The sequence below is a fragment of the Nansenia antarctica genome, assembly GCF_963989245.1.
Source record: "Nansenia antarctica genome assembly, chromosome: 19".
Classification (NCBI taxonomy): Eukaryota; Metazoa; Chordata; class Actinopteri; order Argentiniformes; family Microstomatidae; genus Nansenia; species Nansenia antarctica.
Window position 1 is genome coordinate 21,666,987 of NC_137692.1, and position 17,275 is coordinate 21,684,261.

At 41.8% G+C, this 17,275-nt stretch overlaps 1 protein-coding gene across 1 annotated transcript in view; it reads right to left on the bottom strand.

Moving 5' to 3' along the window:
- slc36a4 (solute carrier family 36 member 4) overlaps positions 1-6,115 on the bottom strand; it is a gene marked incomplete at its 3' end in the record, with an annotated part of 168,469 nt that extends 162,354 nt beyond the window's left edge. Inside the window, exons 1-3 of the mRNA XM_080549041.1 lie at positions 6,007-6,115; positions 5,224-5,350; positions 3,789-3,879 (exon numbers count right to left, since the gene is read on the bottom strand). Coding sequence (XP_080405167.1) covers positions 3,789-3,879; positions 5,224-5,350; positions 6,007-6,028 — 240 coding nt within the window. The 5' untranslated portion in view covers positions 6,029-6,115. The remainder of the gene's footprint in view (positions 1-3,788; positions 3,880-5,223; positions 5,351-6,006) is intronic.
- Positions 6,116-17,275: the final 11,160 nt, after the last annotated feature.

The window sequence follows — 17,275 nt, forward strand, 5'->3', positions numbered from 1 at the left end:
GGCTCAAAGACGCTGACAAATATGGGAAAAACGGGAAAGTGCTGTGTCCCTTGTTGTATGAATAGATCCGAGTCTAAAAAACCGATTGAACTGTCATTCTACCGCTGTAGTACACTGGTACTCTGGTGGAGGGAACTTCTGGTTTGGACCCGGAAATTGCTAAACGTCACGTTTGACGTCAGACTTAACAACCGAATTGGGGGGAAAATGATATAATGTCTAAATGAAACACTCATTGTTCTTTAGCTGTTGTTTGTTTTGAGGTCTTTAAGATACTTAAGATCTTTGACTTGGCCCCACCACAACATTCTAACTTTTGGCCCTGAAAAACTCCCTAGATGCTATCGCAGTGTTTAGGGTCTGGGGAGCTGTATGATTAAGTGCTGTCCAATGAGATTGGACTTTGCTTGTACTTGGGCTACCAAGATGTTTCTGTACACTTCATTAATTCTGCTGCTGCTGTCAGCAGTTCCATCATCAATGAAGACAAGTGAGTTTCAGTGGCAGGCTGGCAGCCGTACACACTGAAGCTAGAACACAGTCAACACACCCTCCATCATATTTTACAGATCCGGTGGTATGCCAGGGATTTTATTTTGGGCACTTCCTTTTTTTTATCCACACTTTTACACTTGCCATCACTCTGGTACATGTTCATCTTTGTCTCATCTGTCCACAATACCTTTTCCCAGAACTCTGCGGTCTCTTTTAGGTCTAGCCATTCAGTTTCTGACGCTAGTTGTGATTTACACCTTGCAGTGTAGCGTCTGACTGTAGTTCTGCTGGTGAAGGCTTTTTGCAGATGGTAGTCTCTGACGCATTCACGCCCACTATGCCCTATAATGGCGTCCTTGACTTGTAGTGACAACTCTCACAGACACCAATAACACACTCCAACGTAAAACGTAAAGGTAGAAGCAATACTCGACATTGAATGCCTGTACAAATGACGGAACACACTTGACTAACCAGAAACATTTCAAGTCAATTGCCCCAATACTACTGGTTCCCCGAAAAAAGGGTGGCTATGTATTAAAAAGCATTGTCATTTCGAAATGATGAAACCAATCTGAACAAATAAAACACTGAATTAAAGATAAGCATCTCTACTTTACTACAAACTGTTGGGAGTATAGAGCTAAAAAAGAAGACTCAATGCTTCCTCTGTGTGATTCTACAGTTTGCCTTGTGACCACACGAAGACTCACAACCACAAACCATGTTACATCACTCATGAGATGCATCCGGAACAGCATGAGACATGAAGCATGTGCTCGCTGATTATATGACGAGGTCTGTGAAGCTTGGAAGTTATATTTGAACTCATGACCTTCTGATAACTCGTCCAACTCACTATTCACTAGGCCACCACTACCCCCAATTTTATTTTCCCCTTGCCCTTGTGAATTTTAGTTTATGTATTGCTGTAAGTTGTTGTATGTTCTATGTGCTGTCCTGTCTGTGACTTTGTTTAATTCCTGCCACTGTTTTGGCCAGGTCTCCCTTGCAAAAGAGATTCTGAATCTTTTTAACCTGGTTAAATAAAGGTTAAATACAATTTAAATGAATAAATATACAGTAACCTTGGCTATGCCATCAATGTGATTTTGGCCCATTAGTCTGGAACGCACGTCGAACGTTCCAACGATTAGATTTTGATGGGCCGTTGATGGCCCGGTCAAGATTTGGCAGTGCCACGATTTGGCATGACAGGGCCAGTGAAGCAAAGGTGACTGGCTGGCAAATCACATTGATGACATAGCCAAGGTTACTGTATATTTATTCACTTAAATTGTATTTATGAAAAAGATAGGACACACCACTGCAGTGTTGCTGAGCCACAGACAGGTACATATCTCTTAGCGCCGCCTCGGACTATGACCATAGTCTTTGGAATGGGAAGCTGCTATTTACACACAACGACCACCAGTTGGCGCCTGTTGTAAATCAGCCTGCCTCCTACACAGAAAAACTAGCAAAATAGCTTTATACGAGGTCTTGAAAATGTAAGGATACTGGGCGGTAGAACGCACATATCGGGGAAAAGTCATGAAAGGAGGGTCCTGAAATGTTATCGAGTACAAAGGTATAGCCTACATTTTACTCACTTGGTCAAATGACCCCACCCATGGCTGTTCTAGTGTTAAGTGAACAAAAAATGGCATCTAAAATGGCATCTAAAATGGCATCTAAAATCTCCACAGTCAATACTACAGTACTCAGAGCTAAGGGCTGAGTGCCTGGCCTCTTTCAAGGCCCATTGAGGTCAATACATATGAAAACCCTAATTAACATGATGACCTTTGAACCTAATCACACAAATAAAGCCATAAAAAAGAAACAGGCAAAGATCCACAGATAGAAATTCATGCACGTAGAGAGAATAAAAAGGCTCCATAAACAGCCTTAAAACTATGATAACATAAACTATGATGACTAGCTTCTCCTTAGCAACAGTAAACAAATCAGGGGGCTTGTACTTAATTTATACTAGCCCATTAATCATTACAAGCCATGCTAATTCAGATTAGCCTACATAATGTTCCCATAAGAATAGACAATTACGGTAGCTGTTGGACAGATTTACCATACTTAGGCCTAATCATTGTACATTGGTGTTTATGTAATTACTGCCAATTAACATTCAGATGATGAAAATGCACGATACATATTTACAGTCGTTTTTCTTTCCCTGCATTGCTGGTAAAGCATTAGCAAGTTTGACTCTTTTTTTTTAGCAAATAATAAACATTGAGCACTGTATTTCTCCAGATTTTACATGTCTACAAGCCAATGATTACAAAAGCTACAACCATGACAATGTTTTCCTATGCCCTGCTTGTGTTCAACAAACAGTGATTCCCAAACAACACTCGTGTTTCTAGTGACAAGTGACTTGTGCAAAATGCAATGTCCACCATAACAAATAAGTTGTGATCCATTTGTAGTGCATATGACCCTGACCTATTCCCAGAGTGACTTGGGAGGCCTGGGCCCTGATTCACAAGGTTACTCTAACACAAACCCAACTGGCTTATGAAGTGTGTTCAATCCTTGTATGTACCGAACAAGATCTGATAATCACTGATTTCAAGAAATGATGCGATCAGAAATGATTAAATAGAGAAATAAACTTGAAGTGTGTCGGGCCATCTGTCGGCCAATCCGTGCACAGATCAGCTGTCACATGGTAAAGGTATGTAGCCATGTTATTGGGCTACTAGGTCACTGTTTACATTACATCACATTACATTTTGGGCATTTAGCAGCAGACGCCTTATTCCAAAGCGACTACATTTGACTAAGTAAGTGAATCATCAATCCACCCAGTCATAGCAGCACTAGAAAAGTTATCTAGTTCAGGCCAGCGGCCATTGGCAGTCTTCGTGCTAGAAGAAGAACTTTTTGGTAGACACTGCGTGACGTTAGAATTATAAGGTTCTATCTCCATTTTTGTCAAAATTGAGTTTTTTACATAATCTGATTCATTGGGTGTTTATTAATGCCTGTGTGGTGTTGTTTTTAAAATGTTGAAATTTTTGAGTTAGTAATTCATAAAATACAAAGGTTCCATCTCACAAAACATAATGGAATGTAAAGACTTTGACGCTCAATATCTCTGAACTGCCCTAAACGGAGATAGAACCTTATAATTCTAAACTCACGACTGGATAAACAGTACAAGGGGGTAGTAGAACTCTCAGGAGAAACAGTAGGGGGGGAGCAGGTGTCTCAGGAGACAGTGCAGGGGGGTAGTAGATGGTAGTAGATGTGGTGACGCTACTTACAATGATCCCTGCGTTGCGTACTGCCAGAGGGAGTCCAAGCAGCCCTGTCCCTATGTTCCCCTTCAGCAGGTGGATGAGAGCTTGACTAAACCTGTAAAACACAGACACAGTGAGCAGCATGTCGACTTTGAAAATTCTCTATTATTCTCTATCTTTTTATCTTGAGCAGCTTGGGATCCAGTGAAAGCGGAGTTGATGTCAAAGTGGGAAATGTAGGGAAGGGTAAGAAAGAAGAATATGAATGTTATATTGATTTTTATGTACATTAGGGTTTGTGTTGGGAAATACGGACATCAGTTTGACCTATCTGATGATACAGTAGTGTAGTAGACCACAGTGAATCGTTCTTCCAGGTCGTTGGTTTTTTCACTACATTGTGTCAACCTGATCTATACATCGGGTTTCTGACGCTAACTAATGGTTTACACCAGGGGTGCTCATTACGTCGATCGCGAAGGTAGTGTGGGTAGATCACATGGCATTGGGGGAAAAAAAGAAAAAAAAAGTAAAGTAGTTTTTTTGGGGGGGGGGGAAAGTAGACGGGGACGCCTCCCGTCTGGACCACACAGGAGAGGGCATCACTCAGCCCCGCGCCGCCTCACAACACACACACACACACACACACACACACACAAGCACACACACACACACACACACACACACAGACAGACAGACACAAGCACACACACATGCACACACAGACAGACAGACAGACAGACAGACACACACACACACACACACACACACAGACAGACAGACAGACAGACACACACAGACACACACACACACACACTCCGCCGCCCGGAGACGTCGATGGCACCTGGCTTGGCACTGGCCAGTCTGGTGTAAACCACTCAGAGCTCCTGAGTTAATGTTAATGTTAATGGACTACCAGTGTGAATATTTGTTATATAGTTTAATAAATCTCTTCTTTGATTTTGAAACAGTGTAGCGTGGCCTTAATTTGTTATTATTACAGTACATTTTTGTGTTCGCAGTAATGGCAATATGTTTTATTTGGTTGGTAGATCTTGTTGAGCTGGTAATTTGAAAAGTAGCTCACAAGCCTAAAAAGTGTGAGCACCCCTGGTTTACACCTTGCGGGCTGACTGAAATATTTCCTTTTCACATTGCACTTTAGCTCTCTGGACCTCTCTGAAAACATATCTGGTGGCAGCTGAAATAAGTTATAGAGTTTGCATATATTACGTGATATGGGTGAGCATGATGGTATGAAAGATCCCTATGTATATAGCATCTTGTACGCTCTTTGTATGTTTCCTGGTGTATTGTTTTTGTACGTTCTTGTCTTTCTTGTTCTTGTCTACCGTTGGAAACAAATGTTTCAGTACACCTTTACGTGCTATCATCTGGGATGTAGCCTACTGTCTGTACTTTTGACCAAAATAAAAATCAATCAATCAATCAATCTTACGTGATGCCCTGATCATTGCCCAGCTCGTAGTGTCTGACTGGAAGCAGCTCTGGATCCTGCTCCTCGTCCGTGTTCTCCTCCGAGCCCTGACCAGGGCTGCGGATCAGAGGAGTCATCACCTCCATGTCTGAAAGTGGAAACGAGAAGGTTTGAACCTTAAGAGTGACAGCAGCAGCAATATCTACCTCCCTCTTTCGCTGTTGATGTTGAAACACTACTGGGTGGGAAATAGTCAGTGTATAGAATAGTCAGTCTCAAATTAAGAAACACAATAATGTGTTCTCTGTGCTCCTTATTAGGAGGTGTTCCCTCAGCTGGTCCAAAACTATCGGTCCCCTTCACTGGCGGACTCAGGGGGGGGTAGGGGGGGCGACCGCCCCTCCTGGTGCCCCCAAGGTTGAAAAACGTCTGTCTTAAGTGCCCTTTTGAGTGGCAAAAATGCCCTTTTGAGTGGCAAAAATTAGAGGACGTGCCCTATTGGTGCCCCTCCAATGGTCTAAACTTGACCATGTGCCCCCACAGTTGAAAATGTTCGCACTAAAGTGCCTTTTGAGTGGCAAAATTAGAGGATGTGCCCTATTGGCTGCCCTTCCAATGGTCTAAACTTGACCATGTGCACTGATGGGGTCCCATGTTGTGCAGTAGGTGCCCTTTTTTTCTATTCGCCCCCCCTGCCCTTCAAACAGCCTGAGTCCGCCACTGGTCCCCTTTAATTCAACTTCAAACCACTACATCATAACGTCATCCCTGACAGACAGAAAGGCTTGTAGGCTACGTATCTACCTAACTGTTGGGAAGTTTCCATCCTCCACCGGGCATCTGGGCAATAGTTGACAGCACAGACCTCCTGTGTCCTGTGTCCTGTGTCCTGTGTCCTGTGTCCTGTGTCCTGTGTCCTGTGTCCTGTGTGCTGTGTCCTGTGTGCTGTGTCCTGTGTCCTGTGTCCTGTGTGCTGTGTCCTGTGTGCTGTGTCCTGTGTGCTTACTGCTTAGCCCCCTGGAGAGCCAAGTGAGTCGCACTGGGGCCTCCTGACACGAGAAGGAAACAAGGATCATCTTGTTGATAAACAGGTTGACAGGTCGTCATAACATTCCAGCAATCTTATATAAACATGGTCGCTAGAGATAGCAACTATAGCTTAAATGTTGAAACTTGAAATGTGAAACTAACTAATGTTAGTACAGCTAGAGAAGTAAGTAAATGACATTACTGAACACAATCTGTCATTGCATCTGCAACTTCAAGCAATGCAAATGTAGTGTAGCTATAATATTCAACCAGTGCTACTGAAACTATTGCATGTTGCATGTTACATTGTAACGGTGATACATGTAATATCGGAGCCTCTATGCATGCACAAGTGGCCTTGTGGAGTGATATTGGTAAACACATTGTAGCAGAAGGGTTTGCATGGTTTTATAGCGTTGAAAGGTCCTACCAAAACGTCAGAGTAATGAGATTTCCGTCCAAAAGCTCTGTGCAAATCCTGCGCAACCGGGCGCGCTCGAGACGTTCCGTTCCTCCCTTTGATGGTTCTTGGATAACTGGAACACTTCCATTGGAAATGATCAATGCATATCAATAATTGTCCCTCTTGGAGTAGATTTGCACTGTAAGGTTGAGTTGAAATTCCCCGGATTAGAGGAACGCGCAGGACAGCATCTTCCCTGAGCCGACGGAAAAGGTTGGAAACGTCAACCCGAGGAAGGGGGGGCTCTTAAAGGGGATGTGTCCGCATGTTTATCATTCCTCTTGTCGTTGAGAGAAGAAAAAAAATGTCCCCTTGTGCGTTCAGCAATTAGTGTTTGGTTGCCAGGTCTTCTATTCTTAGTTATCTTGTCCCTAACAGACAGTCTCATTTACATTTACACATATTTCCGCTAAATTGAAGTCCCTGGAATTAAGGGACTTTTAAGGGCCATTTCCATGAAATAAGGCAACACATCGTGACGTTAGAATTATAAGGTTCTATCTCCATTTTTGTCAAAATTGAGTTTTTTACATAATCTGATCCATTAGGTGTTTATTAATGCCTGTGTGGTGTTATTTTTTTAAATGTTGACATTTTTGAGTTAGTAATTCATAAAATACAAAGGTTCCATCTCACAGAACATAATGTTAATGGAATGTAAAAACTTTGACGCTTGATATCTCTGAACTGCCCTAAACGGAGATAGAACCTTATCATTCTAAGCTCACGACATCACAGAGTATTGACATTAACGAATTAACGTATTGATTGACATTAATGTATTGACTTAATTAATGAATGATTAAGTTCAGATAACCTTTGCAAAACAGGAATATCAAAAAATAATTTAAATGAATAAAACCTACAAGACAGAGATCCAGCTGTGGAAAGTATGCAACTGATCACATGACCAGAAAATGTTAATAATGCTTTTGCGCAAACAAATATGGGTCTAATTGAATTCCAGGATGACAGATGATCTCTTCCATAGTCTCGCACTGAGTCGCACACTGTCACCTATGTGTGTCATAAGTCAGAGATGTCATGGCAAGCATGAGAACATACTGTAGCAAGGTGTGCCATATGACCTGCCGACCTATGACCTGCCATATGATCATTCACATCACTCACCTATGTTAAAGGTTATAAACAGTGCAGCAGGTAAATTATAGGGGTAGATTTTTGGGGGGAGTAGTGGGAATGTGTTGTCAAAGACCTGTAACTTGTCAACCCTCAAAATAAAAAACAATGGATGACCCGCATGATTTTAAATAGTAGGCTATGGTAAATGCGTAAAAGACAAAACAACTAGTTTCACAAATACCCAGGCACTTCTCTCGTCTCCATCAACAAATGATATAATTCATTAAGTCATTCTATGTGTTAATATATTGTCCAATGTCACATTGCAAATGAAATGTTGTGTATCTGTTACGGTATATGTGGGAATACGGTACATGTTGGAAAACTAGGGTTAGGGTTAGGTGCTAGGGTGACTTGGTACATGCTGGCATGTCTAACCCTAATCCTAACCTTAACCCTAACCCTAACCCTACCCCTAACCCTAACCGTAGCACCCTAGTACCTAACCCTAACCCTAGGTTTCCCACATGTACCGTATTCCCACATCTACAGCTTTGATACAATAGTTATTAGTCAGACAATGCTCAATAAGTAACCACCCATTTATTATTCACAAAATTCATCATTGATTATTCCAGCCGCGTGGGATGGTTTTGCTGTACTAGAAAGCCTTGTGCTGAAATACCTATTGTTACCGCCACTGTTGCAGATTGGTGGGGAAATAAGAGCTTATAATTTCTTTCAAATAGTATACTGATTCAGGTCCTCCACATCTTTGCATCCCACTGTCTTGAAATCCGTTTTTCATCTCTACCCTTATAATTCATAATTAATTCACAACAGTCAAAATAAATGGAATGGAATGGCACAGCTGTCTGTGTGTTAATTTCCATTTTCCCTTTGGATCAGAGCTGTTTTTCCCTTAAATCAGAGCTGTTTTCTGATTGTTTTCCCAGGATGCATTTGTCTGTTTAATTGGATGTGATTGACATGCAAAATCAGATACATTTTCTGCCGACTTCGACGAGACAGGAGGCCAAGACACATGCCGCAGCCAAGAAACGTGAATAAAAGTTCTTAATAAACAGTCAATCTCCAGGAATTCTCTCAGTGCTCCAGTCTGCTACTGAAGTGCTGCTGAGTAAGACACAGTGATAGAGAAAAAAGACAGAATAAATAATATGCCTATGGCTATTGAGAGCCATTAGAGAGCAAGAGATTTGTCTTGTAACTATTGTCACTTGTCTTTTTAGTCCCACTTTGTCTCTTATAAGTACTGCCACTTTGTTGCTCTTGTGGCTACAATGTTGAGGAACTGAAGCCTAAGAATTTTAAATGGTAAATGGACTGCACTTATATAGCGCCTTTTTTGCTACTCCAAAGCGCTTTACAACAGCCTTATCATTCACACACACATTCACGCACCAATGGCGGCAAGCTGCCATTCAAGGCGCTGGCCCGCTCACTGGGAGCAATTTTGGGGTTCAGTGTCTTGCCCAAGGACACTTCGACATGTGGCCAGCCGTGGCTCGAACCGCCAATCTGCCAACCTTGTGATCATTAGGCGGCGACTCTACCTCCTGCGCCACAGCCACCCCGTTTTACTCTCGTATACTTGTATAATAGGATGTAACAATAAACCTGAAACTTGAGACAAGAACATCTCAGAGAGAGACAGTATAAGAGCCTCTTACAGTACAGTATGATCATGGGTCATCAGCTGCTCTCCAATGAGGATTTCACTCTACCTGCTCATATTTATTGGGGAGAAATCCAAACGTTGTAATTAACTTTCCTGACCCAAGGCAGAGCAAATAGCCTTTTCCTCATTGAATACTTTAAAACGGTCTTTTTAGCCATATTTTAGCTAGACAAGAAAACATTTTTGAATTCTATCCACAACTTACTCACTCAAAATGTAATTTGTTGCATCCCAAGAGCAAGAAACTATCTAAAATAAATAAGACATTTAAGGACCCTAACCAAACTCCCCAATCGTGTGTTCGCATTTGGAATTAATTTCTGTGATGATAATGGTAGTTCTCTTATGCGTATTTACATTTTAATTAAAGCCAGTTATCCGTTAATTAAAATTGAAATTTAATTTAACCAGGTGTGTGGTGCAGCATGCATGTGAAGTGGTTTGATTTAGCTGGAGGGTGCTTTATTCTGATTGACCTGCACTCCCCCTCCGTGCAAATACATGCCACTGAAGAACAATGTTTTGTTTTTCATTAGAGCTTTTTTCAAGATTGTTGCTGTATTAAGATTGTATTAAGATTGTATTAACATTGTAAACCACGTGGCCTGGGGTGGTCCAGTGGTCTAGCACCGCGGTCTACAGTGCACACGTATGCCCATGTCGGCATGGGTTTGAATTCGGCTCATGTCCTGCTGACATGACCTCTCTCCCTTCTTCTCCTTACTTTCCTGTCTGTCTTCACTGTATCTGTCCAATAAAAATGAAAAATATGACATGTCTCTTATAAGTACTGCCACTTTCTTGCTCTTGTCGCTACAATGTTGAGGAACTGAAGCCTATGAATTTTAAATGGTAAATGGACTGCACTTATATAGCGCCTTTTTTGCTACACCAAAGCTGCTCCAAAGCGCTTTACAATGGCCTCTCATTCACCCATTCACACACACATTCACACACCAATGGTGGCAAACTACCATGCAAGGCGCTGACCGGCCCGCTCATTGGAAGCAATTTTGGGGTGTCCAAGGACACCTCGACATGTGGCCAGCCAGCGTTCGAACCGGCAATTTGCCGACCTTGCGATCATTAGACGCTGGCTCTACCTCCTGAGCCACAGCCACCCCTCTTCTTTTTTGGGGGGCAGTCCCACTCATATTTTTCATTGTGTTGACAGATACAGTAGAGATTTTAGACAGGAAGGATGGGTGAGAGAGAGAGGAGGGATGACATGCAGGATATGTCCCCGGCCGGAATCGAACACATGGTTACATGGTCAACGCTTAACCCGCTACGCCACCTAAGCGCCCCAGCCACCCCTCTTTTTGAGTGGCGCTGTCGTCCACTAATCCACAATGGCTTTAGTAGAGAGATATTGAGTGGATTACCCTATAATAATTGTTGTCTTACTATCGGCTCTGAAACAATCCATTGATTTGTAGTAGAGGTAAATATATTTTCAGAGCTAGCTAGCACTTCAAAGCTTTTCAATGTTCTCCTTGTGTGATAGGACACACTACAGTACCAGTGGTGAGAAATTGACAAAGGCGCCACTCATCATACAATCAATGTCCCTTATCAAGGAGACGAGTGAAGGGAAGCGTGTAATCAATTCTAGAAGTGGTCACTTCTAGTTACCAAATCGCTGTGAAATCTATCTGTCTCCAGCTGTGATATTCATAGCACTTCATTTGTGCTCCCGTTTATGTATAACAATAAATGTAATTGCATAATTTGGCTGGCTCTAATATGCATGAAACAGTGTCTCTACCTGTTGTTTTCTAAATAATCTAAGTACTTAATATGCTCTCTCATTCCTCTTATACAGTATGTCCTCAGCTCATATGTCCCTTGTGCTTTTCAGTGCTTACCCCTACCACACTGACATCTGTCAAATATATTAGATAGAAAAAGAGGTTTGTTGTGTATTGCAACATTATTGACATTAGTTGAGCGTCACACCCCAGGAAAGGTGACAACCATGGGCAGCCAGTCAGTCTCCTGAGGCAACACTACTAATTCACCAGCTATGAGCTCTCACTGAAACAAAACAAAAGACCCCAGCCTGCTGTGACAAACTAATTATGAAACACCACAAGTCAGTCTATTATGAACCAATTACCCAACAATGTGACCCGGCCTGTAATTAACTGATTGGGAATCAGCACTCCACAACACTTGCAGTGTAGCTGTCTCGAGGGGGTTAGGGCAATGACGTACATGCAGGGGTGACGTACATGCTTTGAGGGGTTCATTTGCCACTCCACAGAAGGATATTCCAGACTCCTCTTGCCTCTCTCTTCTCTGCTGCCTCTCTTCTCTCTCTCTTCCTTCCACTCACATAACCACACGTTCCACATCAGTCACAGAAGCTTATGCATGTTGTTGTTTGTGTGTGAATGTGTGTGCATAGTGCTGTTGTTTGTGTGTGAATGAATGAATGAATGAATGGTCTTTATTGTCATTGATATAGTACAGGTACCAAACAACGAAATTTGGGAGGGGGGGCTCCCCTGGTGCTAGGAAAAAAAACTAAAAACAAGAAGGGAAAAGAGCTGGTTTACATAAATAAAGGCTATGTACACTATTCACTATACTATACTATACAAATAAAACACTGTGCTGTACTCTATGCTATGCTATACCTATTCTAACATTTCCTATCTCTGAACCTATGCACACACTCTGAATGTGTGTGCATAGTGTTGTTGTTTGTGTGTGAATGTGTGTGCATAGTGTTGTTGTTGTTTGTGTGTGAATGTGTGTGCATAGTGTTGTTGTTGGTTGTGTGTGAATGTGTGTGCATAGTGTTGTTGTTTGTGTGTGAATGTGTGTGCATAGTGTTGTTGTTTGTGTGAATGTGTGTGCATAGTGCTGTTGTTTGTGTGAATGTGTGTGCATAGTGTTGTTGTTGTTTGTGTGTGAATGTGTGTGCATAGTGTTGTTGGTTGTGTGTGAATGTGTGTGCATAGTGCTGTTGTTTGTGTGAATGTGTGTGCATAGTGCTGTTGTTTGTGTGAATGTGTGTGCATAGTGCTGTTGTTTGTGTGTGAATGTGTGTGCATAGTGCTGTTGTTTGTGTGTGAATGTGTGTGCATAGTGTTGTTGTTTGTGTGTGAATGTGTGTGCATAGTGTTGTTGTTTGTGTGTGAATGTGTGTGCATAGTGCTGTTGTTTGTGTGTGAATGTGTGTGCATAGTGTTGTTGTTTGTGTGAATGTGTGTGCATAGTGTTGTTGTTTGTGTGTGAATGTGTGTGCATAGTGCTGTTGTTTGTGTGTGAATGTGTGTGCATAGTGTTGTTGTTTGTGTGTGAATGTGTGTGCATAGTGCTGTTGTTTGTGTGTGAATGTGTGTGCATAGTGTTGTTGTTTGTGTGTGAATGTGTGTGCATAGTGTTGTTGGTTGTGTGTGAATGTGTGTACATAGTGTTGTTGTTTGTGTGAATGTGTGTGCATAGTGTTGTTGTTTGTGTGTGAATGTGTGTGCATAGTGCTGTTGTTTGTGTGTGAATGTGTGTGCATAGTGCTGTTGTTTGTGTGTGAATGTGCATGCAAAGTGCTGTATAAGTGGGAGCATTCTTTTTTGCTTCGAATAGGCCTATAAGGTGCATGGCATTGTTGTGAGTGGATGTATACTCATTGTGTGGAAGCCAAATAGCATTTTTGTTTTTGTTTGTATTTAAAGAATGACGCCAGTGAGTCGGGGTAATGATGTTGTCGCCTACCTGCGTCAAATAAATAAACATCATGGGTGAAACGCACATCACATTAATCACAGGCAAAGCAAGACATTCTTGAGATCTATGAGGTGGATTCAGAATTTAGCCTAGAATTTAGATTAGATTAGATTCAACGTTATTGTCATCGCAGAGTACTATAGTACTATACAACGAAATGCCGTTTAGCACCCAACCAAAAGTGAAAATAGTAATATAAGAGCATGGCATAATAGAACAAGAAAAGTAGTGATATGTGACTATGCAATATAGCCTGAACTTAAAGCTTCTTCATAACTTTCCTTTTTTTCTTCTGAGCCATCACTCTTTCAGATTCAGATTCAGATTCAGATAACGTTTATTGCCATTATGCATACACATATAGGAATTTGCTTCGACATTACAGTAAGTGCGTTTATACTTTTTTCACGTGTCAAAAAACAGGACAACACAGGACAGACAACAGTGCATTGGATAGTGCAATATAAAGTGCAGTGCAGAGTTTTTACAGTGAGTCCAGTGCATATTCAGTCCTGGGCAGACTTGGGGGCGGGGGGGGGGGGGGGAGCCAGAGTCATTTATCAGCCTGGCGGCTGAGGGGTAGAAACTGAGCCTGTGGCGGGCCTTCAGTGCCTTAGGCAGCCGCAACCTTCTTCCAGAGGGAAGCAGGGTGAGGAGGCCGTGGCCGGGGTGGAAGGGGTCTGCCATGATCTTCCTTGCCCTCCTCAGAGCCCTGGTGTCATGCAGGGAGTTGAGGGAGGGCAAGGGACAGCCGATCACCCTCTCTGCTGAACGTAACACCCGCTGCAACTTGGCCTTGTCCTTGGTCGTTGCAGCAGGGAACCAGGTGATGATGGAGTGGGTGAGGATGGACTCTATGATGGCCGTGTAAAACTGGACCATCATGGACCTCGGCAGCCTGAATGCTTCTTGTTACTTTCCCAGTGTTCCTTTGAAATTGTTCAGTTGCTGTTCAACTGTCACCATTCTTGAGCTTTTTCTGTAAACTTTTCTTTTGTTGCTCATTTGTTGTCAGGTTTGTCTGAGCTTCAGCATCCACGCTGGTGCATTTTTGACATCACTCCACCTTGAGACGTGTTCCAGAAACATGCTTGATTGACCACCACTTCCGTTCTGATCTCTGGGTCACCTGAGGGAACGGGCCTCAGCTCTTCAGGCAGTGTTGGCCAAAGACTTTCATCCTTCCAAATAAATGACTAGTAATTACATTACTACCTTTGCACAAACTGTATATTGCACATTGCACATGTCTCCTGATATAGCTTCTTTTATACTTCTGCACATTAGATACTGTACATAAACTACCACACTGTAGGCTACTAGCTACCTAACTGTACATAGCTCATAACTATATATAGCCCATAACTGTATATACTGTACCTCTAAACTAAACTGATGTTTACAATACTACCTCTGCACATACTGTATTGAATCTCCAGGTAATGTATTTCTGACATCCATCACTTTTGCTGTCGTTAAGATACTTTATTTTTCTGTTTTGGTAGTCTGTCCAATGTGACACTTGCCCTCCTCCACCGGCCCTAGTTTTGGATCTAGCTTGCTGTTCATTATGTTCATGATAAATCGTAGCCAGCTATAACATCTTCATATACGACCATACAGGCTAAATACTGATTAACAGTTCATCACTTTGGCAAATGCCCATTGAACAGATTTATTCATTATCCTATTATCCATTATCTCTCATCTGGGGGATTTACACGGCAAATCAAATGAAGAACTACAAATCCCAGATGACAGGGAGATGACGTATGACTGCTCTGATGAATCAACCCCTATTTCATGAATTTTCTATATATAACGACGTCGATCATTGATCGGAACTGACACTATATAATAGTTTGCCTAACTGGCCATCGGATTTGGGCTCCTAATATCTAAAAAGCACTACGGTTTTCTTATTTTATCGGATTAAAGTAGCAAAGACCAGACATTCCCATTGACCGCCAGTCAAACTTCTACTCTAGCACCCAGAAAGGGGCGTGGACATGACGGGAGAGCAAAGTACCCGGATGCGTCGCTCTTATCTATGCAGTATACTCATTGAGTATGCAGTATGCAGTATGCAGTATGCAGTATGCTAGTATGCCATTTCGAACACAGCCCCTGTCTTGTAGCGCCCTCTACTGGTCACTACAGTGTTAACAGCTGTTACCAGTTTAACAGCGAAATCTCAGTCAAATTTACAATTAATATATGAGATAGCTTTTTTTTTCTTTTCTTTTGACGCAGAGCTCTGCTTTTTAATTAGTATATTTGTTCATGTTCATGTTTAGTTAGCAAGTTATAAAACGTTATTATATTTAGCAATAATAGCAGCCAGGTCGAGATGTGGGTACGGCCCTATGGCTCGGTCTGTCAGGGTGGGCTTGCAGTGGAGGCTCCTCCATAGAGGTGGAGGAGGCCTGGCCTCCCCAATAATTTGAGAGAAGAGAGAGAGATTTAAAAAAGCAATAATTATATTTTTTATTTTTTATTTATTTAACAAAAAAAATATTTTAAATTGTTTTATATTAATATTATTTATTAATATTATTTCCGTTTTGTTCATAAATATTTTCCATGGCTAAAACCCAATATTGCAATTGTAAAGCACCTACAGGCCAGAATCCCTATCCGTTTCTATTGAAGGAGGCCAGGCCTCCTGTCGAAAAGTCCAGGCCTCCTGTTGGAAAGTGGTTTCTCATAGAAGTCAATGTAATGCAATTTTTTTCATGGCAATATGTGATTGGCCCATCACTGAAAATGGGTGGGAACAGGAGGCCTCTCCTCCGTCGTAGTACCTTTTTTCCGCCACACGCGTGTATGAGTGCTGTTCTGCAGGATAAATATTAGAAATGAGTCCAGGGCTGAATGATTGACATTTTGTCAGGCAAAATGGATGTGAGAGAGGTACATGCAACAGGTGCTTGTGGTGGTGGCATGGGTCCGAATCCAGTGGGAGAGGAGGATGGGTTGAGTTAAGTTTTTTTTAATTGTTGAAATCCTGCAAGTTGAAATCCAGCAAGTTGAGTTGAGTTGAGTTGAGTTAAGTTTTTTTTAATTGTTGAAATCCTGCAAGTTGAAATCCAGCAAGTTGGCTTGCTGATATAACTTTAATATTGGGACAAACCTGTGGAGTGGAGTCCTGGAGAGAGCATGCCGCCCCTCAGCTAAAAAAGAGGTGAGTTGAACTAATCAGATGTCTCTACCAGTGTTACACCACTAGTTCTCAGTAGTAATAACACTCCATTGCATGTCTGTGTTTCTCAGCAGATGAAGCCAGCTGGAACCAGTACTGTCCTCACAACATTTAAACAAATAAATATTTATATTATATTGAATAAAACTACATTTGATAAAGAAACTGTTACGTATCTTTTTTATATGCTAAACGTGATTAAATTGATGATTACATGTTGAAGCTGTAGAAGAAGAAGAATGAAAAATGTAGGCTAAAAATTGTTTTTTAACCACATAATTATCAAATTCCTGCCTTTGACACATGTTCACTGGGCATTTATATTACATCCAAATGTCATTTCTCAACTTAATTATCAGGCAGGCTCATAGACTTACAGCAATGTCATTTCTTCAGGCAGGCTCATAGACTTACAGCAATGTCATTTCTTCAGGCAGGCACATAGGCTAAGCTCTGCACAATGAATTCCATCAATCAGAACTTTCTGATTGTAGCTTACACTCCAAATAGTATGCCTTTGGCCAGCACAAAGACAGATAAGAAGAACAGGGAACATTCCATTGCGAGTGAAGCGAGCAAGCGGGAAAAAATTGGCCTCCTCAATTCTGGAAGTCACCAGCCTCCACTGTGGGCTTGTGTGTCTTGTTTTGTGTCTTTAAGCAGGTAGACTACCTGGTGGGAGGGGCTGGAGACCCATTACAATTACAGAAACTTCATAAACTGCATATCCTATCTTAACTGTTTGGTAACCATGGTAATTAGGGTTAGGACCAAAAAGCCATTACAGATCACTGTTCCTAAATCAATGTTCCTATCCTAACTTGAGATTGAGTTGGTCATTTACATTTCAAACTCATTT